The 23,874-nt window shown below is 38.7% G+C and overlaps 1 protein-coding gene across 1 annotated transcript in view; it reads right to left on the bottom strand.

The window, feature by feature from the left end:
- HHAT (hedgehog acyltransferase) overlaps positions 1-23,874 on the bottom strand; it is a 560,175-nt gene that overhangs the window by 492,596 nt on the left and 43,705 nt on the right. Inside the window, exon 3 of the mRNA XM_001366441.3 lies at positions 8,735-8,802. Within this exon, the coding sequence (XP_001366478.2) occupies positions 8,735-8,802 (68 nt within the window). The remainder of the gene's footprint in view (positions 1-8,734; positions 8,803-23,874) is intronic.

The raw sequence follows: 23,874 nt of genomic DNA, 5'->3' as shown, positions 1-23,874 counted from the left end.
TTATTCTAACCACTTTCTAGGGTCTCTACTATCTCTGCCTATATCTCTTAGAACACATACAGCTTCTATCACAGTGCTATATCATAAACACTCTCAAAAATAGATTATTTGATAAATGGATGGTTAGACATGTGGATGGATGAGTGAATGAATGAGGGAATAAACTTCTCAAGAGTACATAATGAATCAAGTGTCTGGGATCCATGAATTATATTTATTTTTCCACAAAGGCACAAAACACCAATGATATGATACCCTACTCAAGGACCTGATGTTGCAGGCTTGTACTATTAAGTCATTCCATTCTAGACAGGCTCTTGGTGAGGAATATCAGAGTGAGAGCTAAGAATTGGCAGCATGACAGAAGGCACATTCCTGTGTCCTGAGGCAATAGGACAAATAATGCCCGAGCCTGTTACTTGAAAATGAAATTAGTGATGGTTTCCAAAACTTGTTGGGTCCTGACCTTTTCCTCTCTTACATCCCAGTTCTGCAAACATGCTCAAAAAAATGTTTCCTTTCAAATGAAAGTCTCTATCTTAGCCTAAAAGGTGGAGGTTGTTTGACTCTTTCAATGGAAAATGTGATAAAAATTTTCTCTTACATTTATGAGTTATGGCAACACTTTATTCTGTTGGATAAAAATAATTGCACATTCAAACTTGTGCTGCTAAATCAAATACTTTATGCCACAGTGCCTGAGGGTTTTATTTCATATTTGTTGTTCAAATTTTCTTTAATTTAAAAAAAATGGGAGACAACCTGTGGCAGGCAAGTCAAACCAACAAATCACGTCAGACTATTAGCAGGAACTTGAACCCAAGAACAGTGAAAACAGCAGCACCTCTGACTCTTCATCCAGGTTCTAGGCCCAGAGATGTTTCTCAGGAAACATCTGAGGGGAAGACGACTCACATTCCTCACCACCACCAATACCAACTATTGACTAATTGCAAAAAGCCCAACAGCCAGAAGAGTAGTTGAACTTCCAATACCACAATTCTCCCAGTTCAGCTTCCAGCCCAGTCCCACTGATACCACACTTTGAAATAATCTATGTTGAGATACAACATAGAAATTGTTTCTACTAATGCTGAAGCCCCTGACTTCTCATCACTCAGAATTACTGAAGACTTGGAAAAGAACAGCCTCACCACCAAAGTTATTGACATCTTCAAATGGTTCAACATCAGAAACAGATATCATTTTAGCAGTAGAAATGACATTAAAGATGAATTCACATCTGCTTTACCACTGAACCCTAAGGACAAAGAGACTTTTCTATGTGACTTGCAGCTAAAACCTCTGATATATATTTTCATCTCCATTTGAATGTGATTTCTTAAGAACAGGGACAATCTTGCTTTTCTATTTATATTCCCAGTGCTAAGCATAGTGCTTTGCACACAGTACACACTTATTAAATATTTTGTTTTGTTTTTATTCACTCATTCATTTCTTTTAAATACCCACAAATGGTTGGGTAAATGTATTTAGGCCAAGAAAGGTCTTCAATTTGGCACAGGTATATCTCACTTCAAAGAAATCTATAGGAAAATCCAAAATAACAAAAATAGTTCAGTTAAGGGGTGATCAATTGTAAAAGAAATAGTTTCTTTGTTTTATAAAAAGATTTGAAGCAAGGCTTCCTTAAGGAGAAAGAACTTAAAATGCATTCATAGAATTTCCATTTACACCCAACTTTTGATGAGTATATTCATGAGACAGAGCCACCTATGCCTTAATGAGAAATCCTACAGGTCAGAGATGCTTACTTGGTCCTTGCTTCAGTATGGGACAATAAAAAGATCCCTTACTCAGAAATCAAAGGACCAGAGATTAAATCCTACTTTCATATTTATTTTTAATAGGTATTCTGTACCTATGATATGTGCATTTGGTTGTTCCCTCTTCCCCATCACCACAGACCATACTCCCAGGTGAGTTGAGATGGTTTTATTCTTTGTATTTATATGCTGAGGGGTATATGGGGTGTTCAGGGAGGAGCAGTATCTCGGGTATGGAGGGCTTGTCGTGCCCTCCTAGGGCAGCTCTCCAACCTCTGACCCTCACCTGACACCCAGCTCTCACTTGTGGCTCCCAGTAGCTGCTAGCATGCGGCAGCGGCCACACCCCGGGCAATGGCTTCAACAGGCCGGCTAAACATTGTGAGGGTAACCATCGAGTCACCGACCCTGGTGAACCAGGGCTTTGCTCACCCAGCATGTGAAGACTGTTTCGGCAGAACAGGTGGAAGAAACCAACAAGAAGGTTCAACGGCTGAGATGGCGATGCAGCAAAGCACTGTGGAGTACTTCAGGCATGTTGGAGCACAAAGGTCAACACAGCCATCCAATGCAGCTGAGGAAGTCTCCAGGTGTAATGACTTTTCGTGCCACTGGACCCAGGCTTCCAACACTGAGAGAGTGGGACTGTCTCTGTGCATCGACTTTTCCACTTAAATCTCCTTCATGCACAAGTATCTTCGTGCACACTCATCTATCCTAACCCTGTCCACCCTCTTCAAGACCTGCGGTGATGGGGGAGTGACGACGCAACAGTGGAGGTGACAACTGGCAGTTGTAGTCACGATCCTGCATGTAGGCGGCCCACGGACCACTGGTCTCTCAGGTCTGTAGGGCAGCAGAGACGTTCGGCAGCATCCTGGGCGACTGAGAAGCCCTCTCTAGGACAGCACTGCTCACCCTAATCAAGGGAGGGGATTAGAAAAGGTGTCCCAAACATTGCCTGCCCTACAAACACGCGGTCAGCACACCACGGCTGGCAGGTCATCCCTTTAAGCAGTCGAAATCAAAGAAAAAATACAAAGAAACTCCTACTAGGAGCATGGAACATCAGGACATTACTTGATAGAGAGAATACCCCAAGACCTGAGAGAAGAACAGCTCTAATCGGTAAAGAACTGGCGCGATATAACATCGACATCGCAGCCTTAAGCGAAACATGCTTACCAGAGGAGGGATCACTCAGCGAACCCACCACTGGATACACCTTCTTCTGGAAAGGTAGAGCCTCAAATGAAGACAGAATCCACGGTGTTGGCCTGGCTATCAATACCAAGAGTGCCGTCCTGCACTCAGTGCCCACAAATGACAAGCTGATACTACTGGGAGACTTCAATACCCGTGTTGGCCAGGACCATGAAAGATGGAAAGGAGTGCTTGGCAAAAACAGCGTGGGCAAAATGAACAACGAAGGCCTACTGCTACTCAGCAAATGCTCAGAGTTCGAACTCATCATCACGAACACTGTGTTCAGAATGGCAAACAAATATAAAACAATGTGAATTCACCCAAGATCAAAACAGTGGCATCTCATTGATTACATCATTGTATGCCAGCGAGACATCCAGGATGTACAGATCACCAGAGCCATGAGAGGAGCTGAATGCTGGACAGACCACCGATTGGTTAGAGCAACTCTTCAAATGCGCATTGCGCCTCGCCATCCAAAACATGCCCAGACAGTTCGCGCATTTTACAACGTGAGTTGTCTTAGAGATCCATCTTATTTGCAAACATTCCAGTCCTGCCTGGATGACAAGCTGTCTGCCAAGGGACCACTCACTAGAAGCTCAACCGAGAAATGGAACCAGTTCAGAGACGCAGTGAAGGAAATATCAAAGGCAGTCCTAGGCCCCAAACAACGCAACCACCAGGACTGGTTCGATGAGAACAACACTGCTATTTAAGACCTATTGAGCAAAAAGAACAAAGTCTTTATGGAGTGGCAAAATAACCCAAACTCTGCTCCTAAAAAGGACAGAGTCAAGTCTCTCCAAGCCACAGCACAGTGTGAGATCAGGAAGATGCAAGACCAATGGTGGGAAAAAAAGGCAGAAGAAATCCAGCGCTTTGCTGATACAAAAAACTACAAACAATTTTTCAGTGCCCTCAAGACTGTCTATGGGCCATTAAAACCCACCACCACTGCCTTGCAGTCCTCTGATGGTGACACTCTCATAAAAGATAAAAAAGGCATCAGCAACAGGTGGAAAGAACACTTCAGTCAGCTTCTCAACCAACCCTCTTCAGTCGACCAAAGCGCCCTTGACCAGATCCCCCAAAACTGCACCATTGAACAACTTGACGTCCCTCCTTCAATAGAGGAAGTCCAAAAAGCCATTAAACAAATGAGTGCAGGCAAGGCACCTGGTAAAGACGGGATCCCAACCGAGGTGTATAAGGCCTTAAATGGAAAGGCACTCCAGGCATTCCACATAGTGCTGAGCAGCATATGGGAAGAGGAAGACATGCCCCCAGAACTCAGAGATACCTCCATTGTAGCCCTATACAAGAACAAAGTGCACGAGCAGCCTGTGACAACTACAGAGGAATCTCACTGCTCTCCACTGCTGGAAAGATCCTCACCCGTGTTATACTCAACAGCCTCCTGTCATCTGTTTCAGAGCAGAACCTGCCTGAATCACAATGTGGTTTCTGACCAGATCGCAGCACCATCGACATGGTCTTCATGGTGAGGCAAATGCAGGAAAAATGTTTTGAGCAGAACCTGAGTCTCTACATTGTCTTCATAGACCTGACAAAGGCTTTCGACACAGTGAACAGGGATGCATTGTGGGTGATCCTTAGCAAGCTCGGTTGCCCAGCAAAATTCGTCAAACTGATCCAGCTCTTTCATGTCGACATGACAGGAGAAGTTCTATCTGGTGGAGAGACTTCCGATCGCTTCAACATCTCCAATGGAGTGAAACAAGAATGTGTCCTCGCTCTGGTACTATTCGACCTATACTTCACTCAAGTATTACGACATGCTGTGATGGATCTAGACCTGGGCGTCTACATCAAATACCGACTGGATGGCTCACTATTTGACCTTCGCAGCCTGACTGCAAAAACAAAGACATCAGAGGGACTCATCCTGGAAGCTCTCTTTGCAGCTGACTGTGCTCTCATGGCCCACCAAGAAAATCATCTCCAAACCATTGTGGACAGGTTCTCCACCACAACAAAACTGTTTGGCCTGACTATCAGCCTCAGCAAAACAGAGGTGCTTTTCCAACCTGCACCAGGGAGGCCAACGAACCAACCGTGCATTACAATCGACGGCACGCAGCTTTCTAACGTCAACACTTTCAAGTACCTGGGCAGCACCATCGCCAACGACGGGTCCCTAGACCACGAGATTAATGCCAGGATCCAAAAGGCCAGCCAGGCACTCGGGCGGCTACAAAGTCCTCCAACACAGCGGTGTAAGCACTGCGACGAAGCTCAAAGTGTACAACGCAGCGGTCCTCAGCTCGCTCCTGTACGGTTGTGAGACCTGGACACTGTACCGGAAGCACATGAAACAGCTGGAGCAATTCCACCAACGCTCCCTCCGGTCAATCATGAGGATCCGATGGCAGGACCGAATCACCAATCAGGAAGTCCTCGACAGAGCCAACTCCACCAGCATCGAAGTCATGGTCCTCAAAACCCAGCTACGATGGTCTGGACACGTCCTCCGCATGGACCCACAGCGAATACCAAGACAGGTATTCTATGGTGAACTGCCAGCTGGACTCAGGAAACAAGGTCGGCCAAAGAGAAGATTCAAGGATCAGCTAAAGTCCAACTTGAAGTGGGCTGGCATTACACCAAAGCAACTAGAACTCGCTGCCTCTGACAGAAGCAGCTGGAGAACCCACATTCACCATGCCGCCGCCACCTTTGAGATGAGCGACGTCGATGTCTTGCTGCTGCGCGTGAACGCCGACACCAGGCCACAACCGCACCTCCCTAACAACTGGCATCCCAGGCCCCATGTGCCACAAACTCTGCGCCTCAGCCTTTGGACTCCAAAGCCACATGAGGGTACATCAATGGAGGATAATGCACAAAGACAATAGTCATTCTCGGTCACCGAGAGACTACCACTATTTATATGCTGAACACCATAGTACGTGTTTAATAAATGGCTGATGATTAATCAACTGACATCTATTATCTATATAATCTTGGATAACTCACTTACCCTAGGAGTGGGGAATTTCCTCATCTATAAAATGGACTTACTCAACTAGAAGATATCTAAGGTTAAATCTAGCTCTGAATCTGAGGTCCTATAATCTTTTTATTCTACATAATAACTTGGCATGAAAAGAGATTAGTAAAGCACTGAAAAGGATAGGCTATTGCTTCTGATAATAAATAACAGTTACATCAACATTTTAAAATTTTATTTCTTCAGCCTAAGTAGTTTCTAACAACATAGAATGGAGCCCCTCTGTGATATGCAGAGGAGAAGGTCTTCAAGAGTTACTATGACCAAAAATTATCACTTTGCAGTCAACATAATAATGAGACACTTCACATTTAATTAGAATAACCTCAGATAGCAGTATTTTGTCCAATACTAGGCTTCTTCAAGGATCCTTGTTAAGACCTATCTGAATATCTGTCCCCTGGCATGGCCTCCAAGAGCACAGGTTGATTTTCACCCCACAAAAAAGAATGAAAATGTTACTTCTGAAAAAGCAAATTATAACTAGAGCAAATGCAACCTCTTTCCCAAAAATGGAAACCAAGCTGAATTTGCTACAATTCTAAGTAGAATTTAACAGTCTGCAAAAGTTGAAAATATCAGAACTTTTTTCTTCAGTATTTTCAAGACATTTTATCAAGATAGATATTTTCATCACTAAGAGAGACTGAAAAAACTGAATGTATGAAATTACAGGTTTTTTTTCCAGAACAAAGTTGCTATGACTAAAAACAAATTAATACATTTATCGACAGTATAGACTTTTGAAGACCATATTCACAACAGACATAGAGCATCTAGGGCAAGGGAGAGGACCAGTCCTACTGAACTCTGTCCTGCTCAAGTCATATCAGAAAATTTATTAAATAGTGATGATGCCTAATCCTTCCAAACCATTTTGCAGTTTTCCCAGGAATTTTTGTCAAATGGTGCATTCTTACCCCAAGAATTAATTGTACTAGGTACCAGGTACTTTGTTAAGTGCTAGGAATACTAATACAAGCAGAAGGAAAGATAGTCCTTGCCTTAAAGAGATTACATTCTAATGGGAAAAGAGAACACATAAAAAGGGAACTGAAAAAAGGAGAGAGAATAAACAACATTGTAGAGAGAATCAAGAAAGTCCAAGAGGGTCGGGTGCAGCATGAAAAGGAATGAAGGCATAACTGGCCTGGGTCTGGGCCTGGGCTCCCTTCTAAAAAGAGAATTTCTAGGAAGAGCCAGTCAACCACAGGGAGAGTTCCAAGAGTTGAAAATACTTCAAATGTGTGAAACCCAGTTGTATAATCCATTGGACACTTTTCCAGGCTGGCAGATTTTCAAGAATTTAGGACTCACTAGCAAAGGTCATAAAGGGTCATGGGTAAAGTTACCTCTACCAGAAAAGAGAAATTTTAACAGAATTGTATGCATTTTAGAAAAGGTAGATATTCACAAATAATTGAAAAAAAAACAAATAAGGGCCATTGTGTATGTAGCAAAGGATCTATGAATCCAAAGAGTAGGAGACCAAGGACAAATCTTAAGATATGACTCCCTACCCAAAGGTAAGGCTGGTAAGAAATACTGGTAATATACTAAAAGAGCTTTTCTTTCTCTATATCTTTCCGTTTCCTTACATCTTATTTCCCTCCATGTGTCTATCCTGTAATCTGATGTCACTGACCTCATTATTCTTCACACAGGAAAATCCATCTCCTAATTCCAGGCATTTTCTCTGGCTGTCCCCCCATTCCTGGGACTCTCTCCCTCCTGGTCTCAGCTTTCTAGCTTCCCTGGCTTCCTTCAAATTGACTAAAATCTTACCTTCTACAGGAAGCTTATCCTCCTAAATGCTTAGTGCCTTCCTTCTGGGGTTATTTCCTATTTATCCTGTATATTATTCTGTTAATATTATTTACATGTTGTGTCCCCCATTAGACTGTGAGCTCCTTTAGAGTAAGAATAGGTTGTTTTTGTTTGGATTTGGGGTTTTTTTGCCTTTTTTATGTAGCATTCCAAGCATATTCACATCTAAGAAATATAAATGATGTATGGATATTGTGTCTTCAGACACAAGGTTTGAACTCTGATATTTGTCGGCGGACTCTTGACCTAGCCATGCTGCCTTTGTTCAAGGCAAACTCATTAACATTTTGTGCAGTCAAATTCCTTTGTAAAGCAGGGGTTGAAGACAACATGCCCAAAAGATGTCATCATAGTCATCCCATCCAATCTGAATTAATTATGCATTGTTCCATATTCATTCCTTGAAGTTCTCACTACTGTCTTTCTCTTTATCTTTCCTAAGGCATCTCTTGGCCATTGCTTTCTATCTCGGAATCCTTACTTCCACGTGTCTGCAAACTTCTCACATTTTCCTTTAATTCTTCTTCCAAGGAAAATGTCATAGGGATTCACGCCTGCCCTATCAAAAATATTGACTTGTCTGTGTTCCTTTATTCTTCACCCATTTTCTCAGACTCCTTGCTCCTTCTCAAGCCCCAATCCACAAAGGAATATTCTTTTTATAACAGCCGCTGGCCAGCAGGTTTTACTTTATATCCTCAGAGCCTAGTATAGTGCATATAGTATATTCTTGATAAATACTTGACAACTCTCTTGCAGCAAAAGAGATGTTTCATTCCAGCTGTTAAATAATATACCAATAATAATAGGGGGAACAAAGGAGATGCAAAACATTCAAAGAGTTCAAAGAAAGACTTATAGCCAATCATATAGTGCTTACCTTCTTTAATCCTCCAAATAAAGTATCTGTCTCCAGCTCAAACTCTTGGTCCAATTCCTTTTCATGAGCTACAAGAAGAATAGCATCCATTAATCAGAACTCTAGCTAAAACGGGGTTGGTTCAGCTTGCCTTGGGCAAGGAGAACCTATTGCCTTATATGTATGTGTGTGTATGCATGCATACATAACCATAAATTCTTACCTGGCTTCAAAAAGTAATTTCAGTGGTACAATATAGGGGACACTTGACTAGGCAGAAATTCACTTGAAATAGATCCAAGAGTTTTTGTGGACTCCAAGCTCAACATGAGTCAACCCAAAGACTATATTCACAGGGGCAGCTAGATGATTCAGTGGATGGAGTGCCAGCCCTAGAGACAGGAGGTCCTGAGTTCAAATATGTCATAGCTTTATAACCCTAGACATGTCATTTAACCATCATTGCCTATCCCTTACTGCTCTCTTGCCTTAGATCCAATATGCGGTATTGATTCTAACACAGAAGGTAAGGATTTTTTTTTAAAAGACTATATTTACAACAGAGGTATAGCAACCAGGGCAAGGAAGAGGGTGGTTCCACTGAACTCTGCCCTTATTGGGTCACATCAATCAACAGTCATATGTTAAATATCTACAGTGTGCCAGCCACAGTACCAAGTACTGGGTATAGAAACAAAAGTGAGCTTATACATAGTTAAGTAGATAAAGAATAAATACAAGAACTGTAAAACTATACCACTATTAGGTCTATATACAAAGACGTCAAAGAAAAAATGGAAAACAACTATTTGTACAAAAATACCAGCTCCTCTCACGGTGGCAAAGAATTGGAAATTGAATGGAATGGTTGGACAAGTTGTGGTATATGACTGTGAAGGAATGCTATCATGCTATAAACAAGATGGTTTAAGAAAAACCTGGGAAGATTTATATGAACTGATTCAAAATGAAATGAGCAAAAGCAAAAGAGCATTGTATGCAGGATAAATTGTGAAAGACTGAGCAACTCTGATCAAGATAATGACAAGATCCAAGACAATTCTAAAGGTCTCATGATAAAAAATGCTCTCTACCTCCAGAGGCAACTGATGAATTTTTAGTGCAACTTGATGCACATTATTTTTCTTTTACTTTATTTTTCTTGGAGTATTTTTGTGCATATTCTTTCTTTTGCCATATGGCTAACATGGAAATATATTTTGCATGATTTCATATGTCTAATCAATATTAAATTTTTTGCCTTCTCAAGGTTAGAGGAGGAATGAAAGACAAGGAGAGAATTTGGAACTCAAAAAATGTTTTTAATGAATATTAAAATGTTGTCAAATGTAATTAGGGACTACTTAGTAAAATAAACATATATATGCATATATATATTTAAAAAGAATAAATACAAAAGAGAAATATCCATCTCAGGGCTCCCAAGATTGACTCCTACTCTACCAAAAGGCATATTATACTGATGTCAGGAATTTGGAGCAGTAAAATATTTATCAAAGCACTGAAATTAATAACTTCCATTTCTATAAATATTCAGAGTTCTTTGTGGTATGGAATAGTCATTCTTATGTGGTACAGAACAGCCATTTATTCTTTCACTTGTCTGATTCAGATATTAAAGAGTCTGGTAAACAAGTACATTTTCAGCCTTGATGATTTCATCAACTTCCATTGGGACCCCTCCTCAACCTTCCTCTTTAGAAACTGAGAAGCTTCAGTATTTACAGAATCTGAAGTATTATGATCAGTTCTGGGCATCACATTTTAGGAATGTCATTATTAATATGGAGTGCATTCCCAGGATGGAAGGCAGGATGGTGAAAGGTATCATGGTGACTTCCTATGCCCAAATGACACATTCCAGCTCTTTGCACTTGTCTGCTAGTTCATTAAGGGGTTTCTGAACAAAAATCTTGAGTACATGTTAAATATCTAGGTAGCAGAATAGATAGAGTATGTGAGCAACAATTAGGAAAACTTGAATTCAAATCTAGCCTCAATCTTAGTAGCTGTGTGATCATGTGAGAAAAAAAATCACTGCCTCAGTTTTCTCTCCTATAAAATAGGGATAACAATAACAAATACCCCCAGAAATATTGTGGAAGCAAATGAAAGCATATTTGTAAATTGATTTGCAAATCTTAAAGTTCTATGTAAATGCTTGTTATTGCTATTGTTTAGAAAGAGTATGTTTTAGAGCAGGGAATATTAAATTGTATGTGAATGTATGTGTGTGTGTGTGTGTGTGTGTGTGTGTGTGTGTGATGAATCTCTTGGTCATTCTGGTGAAGCTTATGGGCCCCTTCTCAGAATAATGTATTTAAATGTATAAAATAAAATACATGGAATTGTAAAATATGCCAGTTATGTTGAAATACAATTATCAAAATATTAAAAAATATATTTGTAATAATAAAATATGCACTTTTATTAATATAGTAAATAAGACAATATAAATATCCCTTCCATGTTGTAGAGTTTAGGGACACAAGAGTGTGGCTACCCCATGATCTGGAAAATGTGCATAAAATTTTTTGGCCCTCCCTTCATACCAGAACAGTAGTATGAATTTTTTCTTTTTCTTTTATGGGGTTTTACAGTCTCCTATTATAAAATATGGTTTAATTATTTGACCATAGACTATAGGTAGATCAATGTTAACATTTCAAGCCTTTGTATATCATCTGTTGGCTTCTGTAAACTTTTTTTTACTTATTTTATCTTTAAAAGAGACATTTTGAAGGTGAAGTCAAGATGGCAGCTTAGAGGCAGTGAAAGTTCAGAATTCTGAAAACCCTTCCTGACCAATTAAAAATCAAAGGCTCCTAGGGGACTGAAAACCAAATCTAAAAAAAAAAAAAGACAGAGCTAAGGAACCCTCTTGCTGGACTCAACTTAAAATGTATGCCCCCCAAAATCCTGAATTTGAGAATACTTGGGTTTAAGGGGAAGGAAAAATGAAGACCCCAGGACCCCTACCCCACCTAGAAAGCTGAGTCTTCAGCAGTAGCTGGAAACTCTGGGTGGATAAGGGTGCTGGTCTGGAGAGAGTACCTTTTGGGCAAGGCTGTGCCAGTCTCAGAACATTGGGCACAGGCAGTGGGAAAGTAGTTAGAGAGGAAGAGCAGAGCGGGCAGCCTGGTTGAAGCACCAGAGACACTCCATATTTCCCCCTCTTCCCTAGGTTTTTGCCTCAGGGCACATCCAGCTCAATCCAGTTGGACTTAATCCCATTAAACCCTTAAGAGGTTAGAGAAGCTCAAGCTCCAACACCCCTCCCCCACAGACTGCACTGAGACATTTACTGACTAAGCTCCAAGGGTGAAGGCTAACAGAAAAGCCCAAACCACAGATCCAACAAAAATGAAAGGAGAAAGAGCAAAGACAACTGCGGGGAGTAAAGAATGGGTAAAGATGAGCAAACAAGAGAAAAAGAAGAAAGAAATTACAATCCACAGCTTCTGTACAGACAATGAACAAAGAGCAAACAGAATACACAATGCTGAGGGAAAACCAAGAAAAAAAAAACCAGTGAATTGGATACAGGCTTTGGAAGAACTAAAAATACAATTCAAAACACAATTAAAAGAGGCTGAAGACAACTGGGAAAAGAACTTAAAAAGCAAGATAAGTCATCTGGAAACAGAAAACAGTGTCTTGAAAGCCAAAATTAATCAGCTTGAAAATGAGGAAAAGTAGATGAAAGATGAGGCAAAGAAGATGAAAGATGAAGCAAAGGAAATGAAAGATGAGGCAAAGAAAATGAAAGATGAGGCAAAGAAGATGAAAGATGACCTCCAAAGAAGATCAGACCAGAAGGAGAAGGATGACCGAAAAGCCAGGGATAAAATCCAGTCTTTAAAAATCAGAATACAAGAATTAGAAGCAAGCGACCTCATAAGGCAGCAGGACACTATAAAATAAAATCAAAAGAATGAAAAAATTGAGGAAAATACAAAGCACCTCTGTCACAAAACAGAAGATTTAGAAAATCATTCCAGGAGAGACAATTTAAGAATCATTGGTCTACCAGTAGACCATGACAAAAGAAAAATCCTGGATATTATCCTACAAGAAATTATCCAAGAAAACTGCCCCAAATTCTAGAACAAGAGGAAAAGTGGAACGTGAAAGAATCCATAGATCACCTCCTGTACTTAATGACCAACTGACAGCACCCAGAAATGATTTACTCAAATTCAAGAACTATCAGACAAAGGAAAAAATATTATAAGTTGCTAAGAAGAAGTCATTCAGACACCATGGAACTACAGTCAGGATAACACAGGTTCTTCCTGCATCTACATTGAAGGACTGAAATGCATGGAACTCCAGAAAGAAAGGGACCTAGGTCTACAACCAAGCATCAACTACTCAGAAAAAACTGACTATATTCTTAAAGAGGAAAGTATGGTCATTTGATAAAATAGAATAATTCCAAGCATTTGTAAAGAAAAGAGCAGACCTGACCAGAAAATTTGATGCCCAAATACAGAACTCACAAGAATCATCAAAATGTAATTAAGAAAGGGGGTAAAAAACAAAAACAAAACAAAACAATAAACAAACAAAATTTTCTTAAGGGACCCAATAAGTTAAAATGATATGTATCCCTACAAGAAAAAAGGATATTAATAACTCTTAAAATTGTTATTATCACCTGGGTTGTTAGAAGAATTATACTTAGAGGGAACAGTAACAAACTATATAGGATGAAATGCCAAGACATAAATATGTATATAGATATATATGCATAAATATATGTGTATACACACACACACACACACACACACACACACACACACACACACAAAACTAGAGTTTTAAGAAGAGGTTAATACCAAGAGAAATGGGAAAAGAAACAAAAATGGGGTAAAATTATATGCCACAAAGAAGCGAATGGTGGGAGGGAGAGAGAACATCAATATACTGAAAGGGTAAAGAGCTTGGAGATAGGAAATACTCATTTCTTAAGTGCATTGAAATTGACTCAAAGAGGAAAGAACAATCAAATACATTGGGACAGAGAATTGATTTGTGCCCTATAAGGAAGTAGAAGGGTAACAGATAGACTGGTGGGGAGGGAAGCAATACAAGGGAGGGAAAGGGTGGAGAGAAACTTTAAAAAGACTGTAGAGAAAATAAGAGGGGAAAAAGAAGAGGGGGGTTGAAAGGGAAGTAAAATAAGTGTGTGAATTAGGGGAACCAATTAAAAACAAAACACTAGTGGAGAAGGAAATAGTGAAAGAAGAAATAACCGGACTAGGAGTGGAAATCAAAATGCTGGGAAATGCACAGCTGGTAATCATGACTCTGAATGTGAATGGAATTAACTCACCCATAAAACACAAGTAAATAGCAGAGTGGATTAGAAACCAAAACCCTACCACATGCTGTCTACAAGAAACACGCATAAGAAAGGTACACACACATAGGGTAAAATTAAGAGGATGAAGCCAAATCTATTGGGCATCATCAGAGGACGAAGGCAGCAGTCACAATCATGATATCTGACAAAGCCAAAGTAAAACTAGACCTACTCAAAAGAAATAGGGAAGGTAATTACATCCTGATAAAAGGCAGTATAGACAACGAGGAAATATCCATACTCAACATGGATGCACCAAATCGCATAGCGTCCAAATTTCTAAAGAAGATAGTAGAGCTCAAGGATGAAATAGACAGAAAAACTATACTAGTGGGAGACCTGAACCTTCCTATATCAAGACTAGGTAAATCAAGCCAAAAAATAAACAAGAGAGAGATAAGTGAATGAAATCTTAGAAAAATTAGAGTTAGTAGATATGTGGAGAAAAATAAATAAGAAATACACCTTCTTTTCAGCAGCACTTGGTACATTCACAAAGACTGACCACGTACTAGGGCATAAAAACATTGCAAACAAGTACAAAAGAGCAGAAACAATAAATGCAACCTTCTCAGACCACAATGCAGTGAAAATAATAATTAATAAGGGTATGTGGAGAGGCAAATCAAAAATTAATTGGAAATTAAACAATATAATTCTCCAAAATTGGTTAGTTAAAGAGAAAATCATTGAAACAATTAATAATTTCATTAAAGAAAATTACAATGATGAGACATCCTTTCAAAATCTATGGGATGCAGCCAAAGCAGTACTCAGGGGAAATTTATATCCTTGAGTTCATATAATATATATATAGATATAGATATAGATATAGAGATATAGAGATATAACAAATTAGGGAGGGCAGAGGTCAATGAATTGGGCATGCAAATTAAAAAAACTAGAAAGTGAACAAATTAAAAATCCTCAGATGAAGACTAAATTAGAGATCCTAAAAATCAAAAGAGAAATTAATAAAATCGTAAGTCAAAGAACTATTGATTTAATAAATAAGACAGGAAGTTGGTACTTTGAAAAAAGAATAAAATAGACAAAGTACTGGTCAATCTAATTTTAAAAAGGAAAGAATAAAACAAAATTGACAGTATCCAAGATGAAAAGGGGGATCTCACCTCCAAAGAAGAGGAAATTAAGGAAATCATTAAAAATTATTATACCCAATTATACGGCAATAAATATGGCAATCTAGGTGATATGAATGAATATTTACAAAAATATAAATTGCCTAGACTAACAAAGGAAGAAATAGAATACCTAAACAACCCCATATCAGAAAAAGAAATTGAACAAGCCATCAAAGAACTCCCTAAGAAAAAATCCCCAGGTCCAGCTGGATTCACAAATGAATTCTGTCAAACATTCAAAAAGCAACTAATCCCAATATTATACAAACTGTTTGACAGAATAAGCAAACAAGGAGTTCTACCAAATTCCTTTTATGACAAAAATATGGTACTGATTCCAAAGTCAGGCAGGTCAAAAACAGAGAAAGAAAACTACAGAACAATCTCCTTAATGAACATAGATGCAAAAATCTTAAATAGGATACTAGCAAAAAGACTCCAGCAAGTGATCACAAGGGTCATTCATTATGATCAGGTAGGATTCATACCAGGAATGCAAGGATGGTTCAGTATTAGGAAAACCATCCACATAATTGACCATATAAAAAAGAAAACCGATAAAAATCACATGATTATCTCAAAAGATGCAGAAAAAGCCTTTGATAAATTAAAACACCCATTCCTATTGAAAACACTAGAAAGCATAGGAATAGAAGGGCTTTCCTAAAAATAACAAACAGTATATATCTAAAACTATCAGCAAATATCACTGGCAATAGGGATGAACTAGAAGCCTTCCCAATAAGATCAGGAATGAAACAAGGATGCCCATTATTACCTCTATTATTTAACACTAGCAATAGCAATTAGAGAAGATAAAGAAATTGAAGGTATCAAAGTAGGCAATAAGAAGACCAAATTATCACTCTTTTCAGATGATATGGTCTACTTAAAGAATGCTAGAGAATCAACTAAAAAGCTAATAGAAATATTCAAAAACTTTAGCAAGTTGCAGGATACAAAATAAACCCACGTAAGTCATAAGCATTTCTATATGTTTCCAATACATCTCAAAAACAAGAATTAGAAAGAGAAATTCCATTTAAAAGCACCTTAGACAATATAAAATACTTCGGAATCTATCTGCCAAGACAAACACAGGAACTATATAAATACAACTACAAAACACTCTACACACAATTAAAACTAGGTCTAAACAATTGGAAGAACATTAATTGCTCATGGGTAGGGTGAACTAACATAATAAAAATGACAATCCTACACAAATTAATTCACTTATTTAGTGCCATACCCATTGAACTACCAAAAAAACTTTTTCACTGAATTAGAAAAAGCCATAACTAAGTTCATTTGGAAAAACAAAGGATCAAGGATATCCAGGGAAATAATGGAAAAAAATGTGAAGGAAGATGGCCTTGTAATACCAGATCTCAAAGTATACTATAAAGCAGTGGTCATCAAAACAATATGGTAATGGCTAAGAGACAGAAAGGAGAATCAGTGGAATAGACTTGTGAAAAGTGACCTCAGCAAGACAGTCTACAACAAGCCCAATGATCCCAGCTTTTAGGACCAAAATCCACTATTTGATAGAAAAACTGCTGGGAAAATTGGAAGACAGTATGGGAGAGATTTGATTTGGATCAACTTTTCACACCCTATACCAAGATAAACTCAGAATGGATGAATGACTTGAATATAAAGAAGGAAACTATAAGTAAATTAGGTGAACACAGAATAGTATACATGTCAGATCTTTGGGAAAGGAAGAACTTTAAGACCAAGCAAGAGTTAGAAAAAAATCACAAAATGTAAAATAAATAATTTTGATTATATCAAATTAAAAAGGTTTTGTACAAACAAACAACAACAACAAAAACAATGCAACCAAAATTAAAAGGGAAGCAACAAAGTGGGGGAAAAAATCTTCATAACAAAAACCTCTGACAAAACTCTAATTACTCAAATTTATAAAGAGCTAAATCAATTGTACAAAAAAATCTAGCCATTCCCCAATTGATAAATGGGCAAGTGACATGAATAGGCAATTTTCAGATAAAGAAATCAAAACTATTAATAAGCACATGAAAAAGTGTTCTAAATCTCTTATAATCAGAGAGATACAAATCAAAACAACTCTGAGGTATCACCTCACACTTAGCATATTGGCTAACATGACAACAATGGAAAGTAATGAATGTTGGAGAGGATGTGGCAAAGTTGGGACATTACTGAATTGCTGGCTGAGTTGTGAATTGATCCAACCATTCTGGAGGGCAATCTGGAACTATGCAAATAGAGCACTAATAGACTCTGTCCTTTGACCCAGCCATAGCACTGCTGAGTTTGTACCTCAAAGAGATCATAAGAAAAAGACTTGTACAAAATACATAGCTGCACTCTTTGTGGTGGCAAAAAATTGGAAAATGAGGGGATGCACTTCAGTTGGGGAATGGCTGAACAAATTGTGGTATATGTTGGTAAAGAAATACTATTGTGCTCAAAGGAACAATAAACTGGAGGAATTCCATGTGAACTGGAACCACCTCCAGGAATTGATGCAGAATGAGAGAAGCAAAACCAGGAAAACATTGTACACAGAGACTGATACACTGTGATACAATTGAATATAATGGACTTCTCCATTAGTGTCAATGCAGTGATCCTGAACAATTTGGAGGGATCTATGAAAAAGAACACTATCCAACATCTCACACCCTACACCAAGATAAATTCAAAATGAGTGAATGACTTAAACATAAAGAAGGAAACCATAAGTAAACTGGGTAAACACAGAATAGTATACATGTCAGACCTTTGGGAGGGGAAAGACTTTAAAACCAAGCAAGACATAGAAAGAATCACAAAATGTAAAATAAATAATTTTGACTACATCAAATTAAAAAGCTTTTGTACAAACAAAACCAATGTAACTAAAATCAGAAGGGAAACAACAAATTGGGGGAAAACCTTCATAGAAACCTCTGACAAAGGTTTAATTACTCAAATTTATAAAGAGCTAAATCAATTGTACAAAAAAATCAAGCCATTCTCCAATTGATAAATGGGCAAGGGACATGGATAGGCAGTTTTCATATAAAGAAATCAAAACTATTAATAAGCACATGAAGAAGTGTTCTAAATCTCTTTTAATCTGAGAGATGCAAATCAAAATAACTCTGGGGTATCACCTCATACCTAGCAGACTGGCTAACATGACAGCAGAGGAAAGCAGTGAATGCTGGAGGGGATGTGGCAAAGTAGGGACACTAATTCATTGCTGGTGGAGTTGTGAACTGATCCAACCATTCTGGAGGGCAATTTGGAACTATGCCCAAAGGGCGATAAAAGAAAGTCTACCCTTTGATCCAGCCATAGCACTGCTGGGTTTGTACCCCAAAGAGATAATGGGGAAAAAGACTTGTGCAAGAATATTCATAGCTGTGCTCTTTGTGGTGGCCAAAAATTGGAAAACAAGGGGATGCCTATTAATTGGGGAATAGCTGAACAAATTGTGGTATATGTTGGTGATGGGATACTATTGTGCTAAAAGGAATAATAAAGTAGAGGAATTCCATGGAGACTGGAACGACCTCCAGGAAGTGATGCAGAGCAAAAGGTGCAGAGCCAGGAGAACATTGTACACAGAGACTAATACACTGTGGTATAATCGAACATAATGGACTTCTCCATTAGTGGCGGTGTAATGTCCCTGAACAATCTGCAGGGATCTAGGAGAAAAACACTATCCATAAGCAGAGGACAAACTGTGGGAGTAGAAACACTGAGGAAAAACAACTGCCTGACTACAGTGGTTGAGGGGACATGACAGAGGAGAGACTCTAAACGAACACTGTAATGCAAATACTAACAACATGGCAATGGGTTCTAATCAAGAACACATGTGATACCCAGTGGAATCACATGTCGGCAATGGGGGGTGGGGGAGAGAAAAAGAAAATGATCTTTGTCTTTAATGAATAATGCTTGGAAATGATCAAATAAAATATTATTTTAAAAAAGAACACTATCCACATTCAGAGGAAAAACCGTGGGAGTAGAAACACTGAAGAAAAACAAGTGCTTGATTACATCGGTTGAGGGGGATATGATTGGGGATGTAGTCTCTGGGTGAACATCCTAGTGCAAATATCAGCAACATGGAAATAGGTTCTGATCAAGGACACATGTAATACCCAGTGAAATTGCATGTTGGGTAAAGGAAGGGTGGGGGAGGGGAGGGAGGGAAAGAATATGATTCTTGTAACCAAGGAATAATGTTCTAAATTGACTAAATAAAAAATAAAGAAAAAATTATATATTTGTCATATTAAAAGATAAAATATATTGACATTACACAATACTATACATATATTTATGTATTCCTGAGTTTCTAATCTCTTTCTGTGTCATCTACTAGCCTTCACATGTTGTCTGCAGTTTCCAAAAAACTCCCCCAAAATTCCCATTTCTTATGCGGACCTGCAATATATCAAAACTGCAATGGGGAAAGTCCCAATGTGGAAGGGATATATCTGTACATTTAAAATTCAGGCTAGTTAATGGTTTTTAAAGAAATCAGCATGAAGACTGATATTGATTTAACTTTAATAAGAACATTAAACTGTGGGATGGTTCTTCACAAGGAAAGACTCATGCAGTTGTTGAACTTCCAATAAATTTCTAACTAATGTGATATGCAAATATCTATTATATATACTAGTGACAAAGTCATGAACTGTTAAAATCATTACAATTTGGTACCTAAATTCATAATAAAAAGAAATACTAAGTTTCAGGTAGAAGTTACTGAAAATAATAAAGACAAATTATTTTTCCCAATCCAAGTTCATAGACCCTCTAGATATCTACTAGTAGACCTTAAGTCTAGTTTCTAATAGGGAAATTAACTCCAGGTAATTAAGAATTAAGTCAGAAATTCAGGCCATAAACAAATTTTAATGACACCTTTGTTGCTATTGTTATTGTTCATTAACTTTGTATTAGCAGTATAAGTATCTAAGGAGAACAAAACTTCCCCTTCTCAACCAGAAGAGGAGAACCACGAGATCTCCATTTTTGCTTCTCTGAGCTCAACCCCTCCCCAACAATCCCATGCCTCTCCTCCATCTTTGGTGTGATGGAGGTGAGTTATTCTCATAGGTAAGTTGCCATTATTGATCAAAGCCTTCTGCCTCATTCTAGTATCTCCCATTGTCTTCCTTTATCCTGGAAAGCCTTGGCTCTTCTCCCAACTGCTTTCCTGTTGGTATGCGCTCGCTCGCGCTCTCTCTCTCTCTCTCTCTCTCTCTCTCTCTCTCTCTCTCTCTCTCTCTCTCTCTCTCTCTCCTCTCTCCCCCATCTACCCACATCATAAGATAACATGATCTGAGATGGGCAAAAACTCAAAATCTCCAAAGAGTTCAGACCACTCCAACCACCTGCCAAGAAGACCCCAAATGCCAGAAGGCTATTATATTCACATTCCCATATCTCACGGAACTTTAACTACAAAGATGATAGCCATATCTATGAAGGAATGTGTCCCTGAGCTCACAAAAAAAATGTTTCACAGACCCCAGCCAAGACCACAATAGGAGGCCCCCATCACTATGCATTCCATAATAAATTTGAAAAGTCAGTAATATGGGTGAGTCAGACTCTGCCCATGTCTTTTTTTTACTCTCTTCTCTGATTATAATACTCAAAGATTTCCAAGCACACATCTGGGAACGGAGACAACAAATGACACTTTGTTCTTCACTATTACCTCTGGCTTAAAATTCAAGGAACTCATAAAAAAATGGCTGAAATATTACTGACAACATGTCAAAGATATTCTTCTGTATACATAGACATTCTGGGAAGCCATTTAGTCTGTTTCTGCTTCCCACAAACTGACTATATATACCAAAGCAAGATGTGGGCTTCTCAGAAAAGTCTGTGTAGTACCATGCATTTCCAGCCCCTAAGGCCATAGTTAGATATAACAAATTTAACTAAGATACCCAGCTCTCATTTCCAGGGTGCAGCCTGTGACTTATTTCAAAATTAACTGCATTTAAAGAAAATCAGATGCCAAATGGTGAGGAAAGTGCTTCCCACAAACATATTCATACACTTACCACAAACTAAATTCACTGTACAAGAAGCAATTGAAGTATCTGGGAACAATTACTCTAGAGAAGAAACAGGGGAGGAATGTTAGATGAGTCTCTTGAAGTATCTGAAGAGTATCTATGTGCAAAAAAATAATTAAATTGTTTTACTTGGACTCAGAAGGTAGAAATTTGGATGAGGGGAGTAGAAGTTTCAAAGTGGTGAAATTAGCTTGATATAAGAAAAATTTTCCTAATAATTAAATCTATCCAAAATTGGAATGAAAGTACTCAGAAAGCAGTAGGCAGGGGACAACTAGGTGGATCAGTGGATAAAAAGCCACACCTAGAAATGGGAGGTCCTAAATTCAAATCTGGCCTTGGATACATCCTAGTTAACTCCCATTGCCTAGCCCTTATCACTCTCTGCCTTGGAACCAATGGAAGGTAAATGTTTAAATGTTTAAAACAAAAAAAGGTAGTGGGCAGGTTCCCTCTCACTGGAGGATTTCAGGCAAAAGTAGGAAAACCATTCTTCAGGGGTGTTTTACAGGGAATTCTTGTACAGGCATGTGCTGAACTAGATGTCCACAGACTGATAGGTCTCCTCAAGGACATTTGCTACAGAGAGTAGAAGGTAAAATTAAACCTATACTTATACTTGCAAAACTAAAGGAAATCTAGTTTCCAGGCTCTTACTGACACAATGCATAAAATTTGACACTAAAACAGTTGCCATTTTTTTTATCATTACTCCTCCAATACAAAATGTAGTCCACAAAGCTTTTAAACTAAAATACTCAAATACTTAATTTGTTTCCTCTAATCTGGGAAAAAGTGTCATTACAGTCTCAAATCACTGGCCCATAGAATTAAGGATCAGACTTTAAAAGTCATCTTGGTCCAATATTGTTTTACAGACAAAAAACTGAGGCTCAAGGTATATAAGTAGCTTGTCTAAGAGCATACAGATAGTAACAGAACAAGACTCCAAATTCAGGTCTTTCTACTGTGATGGTCTCCAGTATTTCCTTCCTCTAAAACATGACCACTTGACTAACCTTAATAAAGCATCATGGTATTTCTTTATACAAATGCATTCATTGGTTCCTTATTGCTTCTTAAATAAAGTCTAAATCTAACATTCAAGAACTTCTACAATGTAGTGCCTAAGCCACCTGTCCACTCTTTATTTCCCACTATATCTACCCATTTCACCCAGCCAAACTTGAAAATGTTCATTTTCCAACATACCTTGGACTCACCCACCATTACTCATATCATTCTCTTCACTTGAAATAACCTTAATTTTGCCTACCTCTACTTGTTGAAAATTTTTCTTCAAAGCGCATCTCAAATGTCACTTCCTCAATGAAACTTTCCCAATCACTTCAGTTGAAAACTCTCTCTCCATTCTCTAAACTCCTATAATACTGCATTTTTTTCTCTCTTGTTGAATAGTCTGGTATAATTGTTATTCTTACAAATGTATTTTCTTTCATACAAAAATGTTATCTCCTTAAGGAAGAAACTATGTGTTGATTTCTTGTTCCTGTGACAGAGGCTAGCACTAAAGAAAAAGTGCCAGGCTGAAGAGTGTGTGAAACTGATCACCTTGACAGGGGAGGGGCCCCAAGGGATTGGAATCTGGAGGAGGAGAAGACTCTGGCTGAGAGAAGAATTGGTTTCTCTCAGTCTTGAGAAGCTGAAGTGAGAAGTTGGGAAAAGCCTTTCTCCTGAAGGTTATCCACTTTTCCTACTGGTGTCTAGAAATCTTTCCCCACCCCCAACACTTTTCAATTGAAGAAACTTTCTGAAGAGAACCCTGAGCAGACTTTACCTCAGCTTCTGTTGCCCAGGGGTGAGTCAACCTGACTTTCTCTCAGGGGGCTCAGACTGCCATGGCCTGAGTTCCGCCCAAACTCGAGGAGGGAGAAGAAAGGGTTTAGATAGAGACAGGGACCCCTTTCCCCATATTTCTTTTCCCATTCTTTACTGTGAGTTATTCCTTTGTATTATCCTGATTGAGTGGACATTAAAATAGTTATCTGTTCCCCAAGCTGTGATCAAGTGTAAGTGAACAGATCAAGGGGAAACCCCTTAGTCTGGAATAGTGGAGGGGGACAAGAGGGACAAGAGCAAATTGGGGAGAGCAGCTTTAGCTAAGGAGGGAAGGCAGAAGGGGGAAAATCTTCAAACCCCCTCTCCTCTCTCTGAGCTAACCCACTACATCTGTTGTCTCCTCTAAACCCCACTTTGAGAAGGGAGGTCTCCACTCTTTCCCCCTCTCAATACTGGAAGTCTTAACCCCTCAGATACTGAATTAACCTGCCCTTATAATACATTCCTCACATTCAATACTCCACCTACCAATTCTGTGAATTTTCACTGGCATCCTCCAAGTCTAGAATGAACTCTCTCCTCAATTCCAACTCTTAGCTTCTCCAGTTTCCTTCAAGATTCAACTCAAATACCACATTTTGCAAAAGACTTTTCCCAACACCCCACAAGCACACACACACATTATTTACCATTCCTTTTACTGTTTTTTCCCAGCTTGTATGAACA

This window comes from Monodelphis domestica, chromosome 2, assembly GCF_027887165.1.
Source record: "Monodelphis domestica isolate mMonDom1 chromosome 2, mMonDom1.pri, whole genome shotgun sequence".
NCBI lineage: Eukaryota > Metazoa > Chordata > Mammalia > Didelphimorphia > Didelphidae > Monodelphis > Monodelphis domestica.
Note: the sequence above shows the minus strand (reverse complement) of the source record. Positions and strands in the feature narration are given on the sequence as shown.